Source organism: Bombina bombina, chromosome 4 (assembly GCF_027579735.1).
Source record: "Bombina bombina isolate aBomBom1 chromosome 4, aBomBom1.pri, whole genome shotgun sequence".
NCBI lineage: Eukaryota > Metazoa > Chordata > Amphibia > Anura > Bombinatoridae > Bombina > Bombina bombina.
This window is the reverse complement of record NC_069502.1, coordinates 680957943-680968559: the sequence shown is the minus strand read 5'-3', so window position 1 is coordinate 680968559 and position 10617 is coordinate 680957943. Positions and strand designations below refer to the sequence as shown.

At 41.1% G+C, this 10617-nt stretch overlaps 1 protein-coding gene across 1 annotated transcript in view; it reads right to left on the bottom strand.

The window, feature by feature from the left end:
* Positions 1 to 4468: 4468 nt before the first annotated feature.
* PSMB1 (proteasome 20S subunit beta 1) overlaps positions 4469 to 10617 on the bottom strand; it is a 45359-nt gene continuing 39210 nt past the window's right edge. Inside the window, exon 6 of the mRNA XM_053710824.1 lies at positions 4469 to 4775. Coding sequence (XP_053566799.1) covers positions 4590 to 4775 — 186 coding nt within the window. The 3' untranslated portion in view covers positions 4469 to 4589. The remainder of the gene's footprint in view (positions 4776 to 10617) is intronic.

The following is a 10617-nucleotide window of genomic DNA, read 5'->3' as shown; positions in this document are numbered from 1 at the left end:
TTTTACGAAAGGGACGAAAATTAGGTCTATTTTTCGCCTTGAAAGGCCGATCCTGAGGAAGGGCGTGGCCCTTACCCCCAGTGATATCCGAGATAATCTCTTTCAAGTCAGGGCCAAACAGCGTTTTCCCCTTGAAAGGAATGTTTAGTAGCTTGTTCTTGGAAGACGCATCAGCCGACCAAGATTTCAACCAAAGCGCTCTGCGCGCCACAATAGCAAACCCAGAATTCTTAGCCGCTAACCTAGCCAATTGCAAAGTGGCGTCTAGGGTGAAAGAATTAGCCAACTTGAGAGCATTGATTCTGTCCATAATCTCCTCATAAGGAGGAGAATCACTATCGAGCGCCTTTATCAGCTCGTCAAACCAGAAACATGCGGCTGTAGTGACAGGGACAATGCATGAAATTGGTTGTAGAAGGTAACCCTGCTGAACAAACATCTTTTTAAGCAAACCTTCTAGTTTTTTATCCATAGGATCTTTGAAAGCACAACTATCTTCTATGGGTATAGTGGTGCGTTTGTTTAAAGTAGAAACCGCTCCCTCGACCTTGGGGACTGTCTGCCATAAGTCCTTTCTGGGGTCGACCATAGGAAACAATTTTTTAAATATGGGGGGAGGGACGAAAGGAATACCGGGCCTTTCCCATTCTTTATTAACAATGTCCGCCACCCGCTTGGGTATAGGAAAAGCTTCTGGGAGCTCCGGCACCTCTAGGAACTTGTCCATTTTACATAGTTTCTCTGGGATGACCAACTTTTCACAATCATCCAGAGTGGATAATACCTCCTTAAGCAGAATGCGGAGATGTTCCAACTTAAATTTAAATGCAATTACATCAGGTTCAGCCTGTTGAGAAATGTTCCCTGAATCAGTAATTTCTCCCTCAGACAAAACCTCCCTGGCCCCCTCAGATTGGGTTAGGGGCCCTTCAGAGATATTAATATCAGCGTCGTCATGCTCTTCAGTAACTAAAACAGAGCAGCCACGCTTACGCTGACAAGGGTTCATTTTGGCTAAAATGTTTTTGACAGAATTATCCATTACAGCCGTTAATTGTTGCATAGTAAGGAGTATTGGCGCGCTAGATGTACTAGGGGCCTCCTGAGTGGGCAAGACTCGTGTAGACGAAGGAGGGAATGATGCAGTACCATGCTTACTCCCCTCACTTGAGGAATCATCTTGGGCATCATTGTCATTATCACATAAATCACATTTATTTAAATGAACAGGAATTCTGGCTTCCCCACATTCAGAACACAGTCTATCTGGTAGTTCAGACATGTTAAACAGGCATAAACTTGATAATAAAGTACAAAAAACGTTTTAAAATAAAACCGTTACTGTCACTTTAAATTTTAAACTGAACACACTTTATTACTGCAATTGCGAAAAAACATGAAGGAATTGTACAAAATTCACCAAATTTTCACCACAGTGTCTTAAAGCCTTAAAAGTATTGCACACCAAATTTGGAAGCTTTAACCCTTAAAATAACGGAACCGGAGCCGTTTTAACACTTTAACCCCTTTACAGTCCCTGGTATCTGCTTTGCTGAGACCCAACCAAACCCAAAGGGGAATACGATACCAAATGACGCCTTCAGAAAGTCTTTTCTAAGTATCAGAGCTCCTCTCACATGCGACTGCATGCCATGCCTCTCAAAAACAAGTGCGCCACACCGGCGCGAAAATGAGGCTCTGCTTATGCTTTGGGAAAGCCCCAGAGAAATAAGGTGTCTAATACAGTGCCTGCCGATATTATAATATCAATATACCCAGATAAAATGATTCCTCAAGGCTAAATATGTTTTAAAATTGAATCGATTTAGCCCAGAAAAGTCTACAATCTTAATAAGCCCTTGTGAAGCCCTTATTTACCATCGTAATAAAAATGGCTTACCGGATCCCATAGGGGAAAAATGACAGCTTCCAGCATTACATCGTCTTGTTAGAATGTGTCATACCTCAAGCAGCAAGAGACTGCACACTGTTCCCCCAACTGAAGTTAATTGCTCTCAACAGTCCTGTGTGGAACAGCCATGGATTTTAGTTACGGTGCTAAAATCATTTTCCTCATACAAACAGAAATCTTCATCTCTTTTCTGTTTCTGAGTAAATAGTACATACCAGCACTATTTTAAAATAACAAACTCTTGATTGAATAATAAAAACTACAGTTAAACACTAAAAAACTCTAAGCCATCTCCGTGGAGATGTTGCCTGTACAACGGCAAAGAGAATGACTGGGGTAGGCGGAGCCTAGGAGGGATCATGTGACCAGCTTTGCTGGGCTCTTTGCCATTTCCTGTTGGGGAAGAGAATATCCCACAAGTAAGGATGACGCCGTGGACCGGACACACCTATGTTGGAGAAATACGTACATGCATTTGTGATTGGCTGATGGTTGTCACATGATACAGGGGGGGAGTGGAAATGGTCTGAAATTTATCAGAAAAAAAATGTACTACTCTTTTGAAGTTCAGACTAAGTTCTTTTGCATTGTCTTTTTGTCATGCATTTGTTGATAATGCAAATCTACTGTATTTACTTGTCCTTTAAGTGCATGCTTCAGTGGTATCTAAAGCAATGGGAAAAAAAGCTTATTTCCTGTGTTGATAGGAGAAAATATAAAAAAGACCTGCACAAAATGTTTTAAATAAACTGCAACAGAATTTTCTGCCTGATGACAGCTGTCCTTTACTGGAATTAAAGAGACAAAGTCATACTTAAACTGTCAGATCATGCCATTTTAAACAACGTCCAATTTGTTTTTGTTATCCAATCTGCTTGTTTGCCAGCTGTGGATGGTTGCACATACAGGATATTGCCATGTGTTCAGATAGCTACACAGTGCAATGCTGCTCCTTCAACAAATCCTTCAAGTAAATTTGATTAAAATGGTATCCTCTATCTCAACTGGTTTTCAAACCTGTGCTTAGGCCTCCCTAACAGGCCACATTTTGAGGATATCTGAACTGGAGCACAGGTGAAATAATCAGCTGTTTAGTATACAGGGTTATTTTACCTGCTCTCATCCAAGATAGTCTTGAAAACCTGGCATGTTGGGGAGGCCTGAGGACAGTGCCCTACGTGAATCATTAGATAACAATAAATGATGTGTGTGTGTAAATATTGTTTTCAATTTAAAATATTGAATATTTATTAAAATGATCAGATGTGAAATTTAGAAATCAGAAGCAACTGACGCACAGATGCAAGCAGGATCCAGTTTCTAATCAGCAAGTCGATGCCGATTGATCTGCGTATCTAGAGGAATAAAAACACCAATAAGGTCCCTATTATACTGTAAAAATCACATTTTGTTTTTAAGTTTTCTATAAATTTTTGCGGGCTTTCCAAGACCACCACCATTTGAAAGAACAGGTAATTCACTTTCAAATAAGGGGTCTTGTGTGGCTGTCTCTCGTAAGAGACCTGAGCTTGAGGGGTTTGAAAAACCTCCCCACATTGAGCTCCCTTCACTGCCTGCCACTTAATTTATAATGAAATCACTGGTAATCCATGTAGCATTGGTAGTGCTGTGCTGCCCAGTATAACAGCATCAGATTGGCGATCCTCCTTCAAATTTCTGCCTCTGCGCGCATGACCACCCATGCTTCACATGGAAGCATCAATAAGTATTATGAAAAAATAAATCTTGGGTACTGTATTTTATTAAATGTACCTACTTCACTATAATTTGAGCAAGCCGTTTGTTCTATAGCGAATGCATAAATTAATGGGATTCAGGATTACATGATGCAGAAGTCTTTACAATAGTGTTAATCAATTTAAACTCAATACAGTATGTTTTTATTTTTTTAAATAACTCCATCTACAGGATTCAGAATATATGAAACAGTCCTCTAATCGCATAATAAAGGGCCATTAAACACTTTGAGGTGGTACACACACATATATTCACACAAAAAGAAAATCAACTATATACTTTCATAACTTATTTTGTTCCCTTTTCCTGTAATTCCATTCTGATATTGTGGGCATTTAAGTTACTGTTAGAAATGGAAGTGCAGAACACTATTATATTCCACACAGCCATTGGCTGCACACTCTAGTGACCCTAATTGGCCACAGCAGAGAATGTAACATAAGTTATAACACGGCAGCTCCCATTGTTTTCTAGACACTAAAACTTTACACTTATTTGTCCGTATTTAAACAGCTAATTAAACTTTAAAAAATACATCTACATGTTATGCCCAGACTAATCTTTTCTTTGAATGTATCATTCTATTTAGCATTTATTAGTGTTTAATGTCCCTTTAATATCAACCAATTTGATATTTGAGTATATTCTTATATAGATAAATGTAATGAAAGATAACTGCAATGTACACAAATGCCAATAAGGCCAGCCCTTAAAAGTAAATAGAAAAAGAATAGCAACATATTAAAAACTTTTAACATGTGGTTTGTTGCTTTTGTTTATGAGAATATTAAGCTGCAATCATTTTTTGTATTTTTTTATTTTATATAAAGAAAAAATGGAATTCTTGGAGAAAACAAAATCAGTTGTATGGTATACATTACAAGAGCTAGATTTGCAGTACTCATTAGCAATAACTGAATTAATCTTTTCTCAGAGAGATGGATTCTTCTCGTATGCCATCTTTCGTAACAATGCTAATTTTTAATGCATCTCCAGTGTACACATCTCTCTCTGCAGCAGATATGAAAACATCTTTAACAAGCTGCAGGGCCTTCTCCAATGTCAATGGTAGGCGCTCCACATTCTGCATATTCTTGTATCCAATCTAAAAGCAGAATACATATATTTTTATACTGGCAAAATGAAAACCAAAAGTGACAATTTTTTCCTTTGTGTTACAGCTTTAAAGGAACATGAAACCCATTGTGGTGTTCTTTCATGATACAGATAGAGCATACAATTAAACTTTCCAATTTACTTCAATTAACAAATTTACTTCATTCTCTTGGTATCTTTTGTTGAAGGAGCAACAATGCAGTACTGGGGACTAGCTGAAAGCCAATAACAAGAGAATATATATATATATATATATATATATATATATATATATATATATATATATATATATATATATATACACACATACACACACACACACAGTATATATATGCAGTCACCAATCAGCAGCTAGCTCCCACTTGTGCAACACTGATCCTACCTAGATATGCTTCTTTTACAAAAGGATACCAAGAGAATGAAGCAAATTTAAACAATATAATTATAAAGTTGTTTAAAGCTGCACACTCTAGCTGAATAATAAAAGCTTAGTTTTGACTTTACGGTCTCTTTAAGATTGTCACAGTTAAAGTGAATGTAAATTTTGATGCTAAAGTGCCCGGTTTTTAAAAACTCAATCAAAAAACAGGGGCACTTTAATTCATCAAAATTTACATTTCCTTCCTGCTGTAAAAAAACAAAAAAACAAAACAACAAAAAAAAAACAAAAAAAAAACAACAACTTACCTTTGAATCTTGACGGCAGCTCCAGCTTCCTCCACCCGTCGCAAGCATCTTCCTGGGTCTAAAATGATGAATCCGGCTTCCTCCAATCACGGCGTTGAATCAGACACTGATTCCCCCGGGGGGGAAGCCGTGATTGGAGGATGACCGATCCATCATTTCTGACATCAAAAATGGCTTGCAATGACCGTGAGAAGCTGGAGCAGCTGTCAGGTTTAAAAGGTAAGTTTTTTTTCACAGCAGGAGGGAAATGTAAATTTTGATTAATTAAAGTGCCCCTGTTTTTAAATCTAATTTTTAAAAACCGGGCACTTTAGCATCAAAACTTACATTCATTTTAACCAGTGACAACCAGAAAAAGTATACATCATACATTTTGTTCGTTTCAATCTAAACTATTTTGAATGATAAAAACAAAATTTATGCTTACCTGATAAATTCCTTTCTCCTGTAGTGTGGTCAGTCCACGGGTCATCATTACTTCTGGGATATTAACTCCTCCCCAACAGGAAGTGCAAGAGGATTCACCCAGCAGAGCTGCTATATAGCTCCTCCCCTCTACGTCACCTCCAGTCATTCGACCAAGGACCAACGAGAAAGGAGAAGCCAAAGGGTGTAGTGGTGACTGGAGTATAATTCAAAATTTTTTTACCTGCCATAAAAAACAGGGCGGGCCGTGGACTGACCACACTACAGGAGAAAGGAATTTATCAGGTAAGCATAAATTTTGTTTTCTCCTGTTAAGTGTGGTCAGTCCACGGGTCATCATTACTTCTGGGATACCAATACCAAAGCTAAAGTACACAGATGACGGGAGGGACAGGCAGGCTCTTTATACGGAAGGAACCACTGCCTGAAGAACCTTTCTCCCAAAAACAGCCTCCGAAGAAGCAAAAGTGTCAAATTTGTAAAATTTGGAAAAAGTATGAAGAGAAGACCAAGTTGCAGCCTTGCAAATCTGTTCAACAGAAGCCTCATTCTTAAAGGCCCAAGTGGAAGCCACAGCTCTAGTAGAATGTGCTGTAATTCTTTCAGGAGGCTGCTGTCCAGCAGTCTCATAGGCTAACCGAATTATGCTACGAAGCCAAAAAGAGAGAGAGGTAGCCGAAGCTTTTTGACCTCTCCTCTGACCAGAATAAACGACAAACAGGGAAGACGTTTGTCGAAAATTCTTAGTTGCCTGTAGATAAAATTTCAGGGCACGGACTACATCTAGATTGTGTAGCAGACGTTCCTTCTTCGAAGAAGGATTAGGACACAAAGATGGAACCACAATCTCTTGATTGATATTCCTGTTAGTGACCACCTTAGGTAGGAACCCAGGTTTAGTACGCAGAACTACCTTGTCTGAATGAAAAATCAGATAAGGAGAATCACAATGTAAAGCGGATAACTCAGAGACTCTTCGAGCCGAGGAAATCGCCATTAAAAATAGAACTTTCCAAGATAACAGCTTGATATCAATGGAATGAAGGGGTTCAAACGGAACACTCTGTAAAACATTAAGAACTAAGTTCAAACTCCATGGTGGAGCAACAGTTTTAAACACAGGCTTGATCCTAGCTAAAGCCTGACAAAAAGCTTGAACGTCCGGAACTTCTGACAGACGTTTGTGTAAAAGAATGGACAGAGCTGAAATCTGTCCCTTTAAGGAACTAGCGGATAAACCCTTTTCTAAACCTTCTTGTAGAAAAGACAATATCCTCGGAATCCTAACCTTACTCCATGAGTAACTCTTGGATTCGCACCAATGTAAGTATTTGCGCCATATCTTATGGTAAATCTTTCTGGTAACAGGCTTCCTAGCCTGTATTAAGGTATCAATAACTGACTCAGAAAAACCACGTTTTGATAAAATCAAGCGTTCAATTTCCAAGCAGTCAGCTTCAGAGAAATTAGATTTTGGTGTTTGAAGGGACCCTGGATCAGAAGGTCCTGTTTCAGAGGTAGAGACCAAGGTGGACAGGATGACATGTCCACTAGATCTGCATACCAAGTCCTGCGTGGCCATGCAGGCGCTATTAGAATCACTGATGCTCTCTCCTGTTTGATTCTGGCAATCAATCGAGGAAGCATCGGGAAGGGTGGAAACACATAAGCCATCCCGAAGGTCCAAGGTGCTGTCAAAGCATCTATCAGAACCGCTCCCAGATCCCTGGATCTGGACCCGTAACGAGGAAGCTTGGCATTCTGTCGAGACGCCATGAGATCTATCTCTGGTTTGCCCCAACGTCGAAGTATTTGGGCAAAGACCTCCGGATGAAGTTCCCACTCCCCCGGATGAAAAGTCTGACGACTTAAGAAATCCGCCTCCCAGTTCTCCACTCCCGGGATGTGGATTGCTGACAGGTGGCAAGAGTGAGACTCTGCCCAGCGAATTATCTTTGATACTTCCATCATTGCTAGGGAGCTTCTTGTCCCTCCCTGATGGTTGATGTAAGCTACAGTCGTGATGTTGTCCGACTGAAACCTGATGAACCCCCGAGTTGTTAACTGGGGCCAAGCCAGAAGGGCATTGAGAACTGCTCTCAATTCCAGAATGTTTATTGGTAGGAGCCTCTCCTCCTGATTCCATTGTCCCTGAGCCTTCAGAGAATTCCTGACAGCGCCCCAACCTAGTAGGCTGGCGTCTGTTGTTACAATTGTCCAGTCCGGCCTGCTGAATGGCATCCCCCTGGACAGATGTGGCCGAGAAAGCCACCATAGAAGAGAATTTCTGGTCTCTTGATCCAGATTCAGAGTAGGGGACAAGTCTGAGTAATCCCCATTCCACTGACTTAGCATGCACAATTGCAGCGGTCTGAGATGTAGGCGTGCAAAGGGTACTATGTCCATTGCCGCTACCATTAAGCCGATCACCTCCATGCATTGAGCTACTGACGGGTGTTGAATGGAATGAAGGACACGGCATGCATTTTGAAGCTTTGTTAACCTGTCTTCTGTCAGGTAAATCTTCATTTCTACAGAATCTATAAGAGTCCCCAAGAAGGGAACTCTTGTGAGTGGAAAGAGAGAACTCTTCTTTTCGTTCACCTTCCATCCATGCGACCTTAGAAATGCCAGTACTAACTCTGTATGAGACTTGGCAGTTTGAAAGCTTGAAGCTTGTATCCGAATGTCGTCTAGGTACGGAGCTACCGAAATTCCTCGCGGTCTTAGTACCGCCAGAAGAGCACCCAGAACCTTTGTGAAGATTCTTGGAGCCGTAGCCAATCCGAATTGAAGAGCTACAAACTGGTAATGCCTGTCTAGAAAGGCAAACCTTAGATACCGGTAATGATCTTTGTGAATCGGTATGTGAAGGTAAGCATCCTTTAAATCCACTGTGGTCATGTACTGACCCTTTTGGATCATGGGTAAAATTGTCCGAATAGTTTCCATTTTGAACGATGGAACTCTTAGGAATTTGTTTAGGATCTTTAAATCCAAGATTGGCCTGAAAGTTCCCTCTTTTTTGGGAACCACAAACAGATTTGAGTAAAACCCTTGTCCTTGTTCCGACCGCGGAACCGGATGGATCACTCCCATTAATAAAAGATCTTGTACGCAGCGTAGAAACGCCTCTTTCTTTATTTGGTTTGTTGACAACCTTGACAGATGAAATCTCCCTCTTGGGGGAGAGGATTTGAAGTCCAGAAGGTATCCCTAAGATATGATCTCTAACGCCCAGGGATCCTGGACATCTCTTGCCCAAGCCTGGGCGAAGAGAGAAAGTCTGCCCCCCACTAGATCCGTTCCCGGATCGGGGGCCCTCAATTCATGCTGTCTTAGGGGCAGCAGCAGGTTTCCTGGCCTGCTTGCCCTTGTTCCAGGACTGGTTAGGTCTCCAGCCTTGTCTGTAGCGAGCAACAGCTCCTTCCTGTTTTGGTGCAGAGGAAGTTGATGCTGCTCCTGCTTTGAAATTACGAAAGGAACGAAAATTAGACTGTCTAGCCTTAGGTTTGGCTCTGTCTTGAGGCAGGGCATGGCCTTTACCTCCTGTAATGTCAGCGATAATTTCTTTCAACCCGGGCCCGAATAAGGACTGCCCTTTGAAAGGAATATTAAGCAATTTAGATTTAGAAGTAACATCAGCTGACCAGGATTTTAGCCACAGTGCTCTGCGCGCCTGAATGGCGAATCCGGAATTCTTAGCCGTAAGTTTAGTTAAATGTACTACGGCATCCGAAATAAATGAGTTAGCTAACTTAAGGGCTTTAAGCTTGTGTGTAATCTCATCTAATGGAGCTGATTCAAGTGTCTCTTCCAGAGACTCAAACCAAAATGCTGCTGCAGCCGTGACAGGCGCAATGCATGCAAGAGGTTGCAATATAAAACCTTGTTGAACAAACATTTTCTTAAGGTAACCCTCTAACTTTTTATCCATTGGATCTGAAAAGGCACAGCTATCCTCCACCGGGATAGTGGTACGCTTAGCTAAAGTAGAAACTGCTCCCTCCACCTTAGGGAACGTTTGCCATAAGTCTCGTGTGGTGGCGTCTATTGGAAACATCTTTCTAAATATTGGAGGGGGTGAGAACGGCACACCGGGTCTATCCAACTCCTTAGTAACAATTTCAGTAAGTCTCTTAGGTATAGGAAAAACGTCAGTACTCGACGGTACCGCAAAATATTTATCCAACCTACACAATTTTTCTGGTATTGCAACTGTGTTACAATCATTCAGAGCCGCTAACACCTCCCCTAGTAATACACGGAGGTTTTCCAGCTTAAATTTAAAATTTGAAATATCTGAATCCAGTCTGTTTGGATCAGAACCGTCACCCGCAGAATGAAGCTCTCCGTCCTCATGTTCTGCAAGTTGTGACGCAGTGTCTGACATGGCCCTAATATTATCAGCGCACTCTGTTCTCACCCCAGAGTGATCACGCTTACCTCTTAGTTCTGGTAATTTAGCCAAAACTTCAGTCATAACAGTAGCCATATCCTGTAATGTGATTTGTAATGGCCGCCCAGATGTACTCGGCGCTACAATATCACGCACCTCCCGAGCGGGAGATGCAGGTACTGACACGTGAGGCGAGTTAGTCGGCATAACTCTCCCCTCGTTGTTTGGTGAAATATGTTCAATTTGTACAGATTGACTCTTATTTAAAGTAGCATCAATACAGTTAGTACATAAATTTCTATTGGGCTCCACTTTGGCT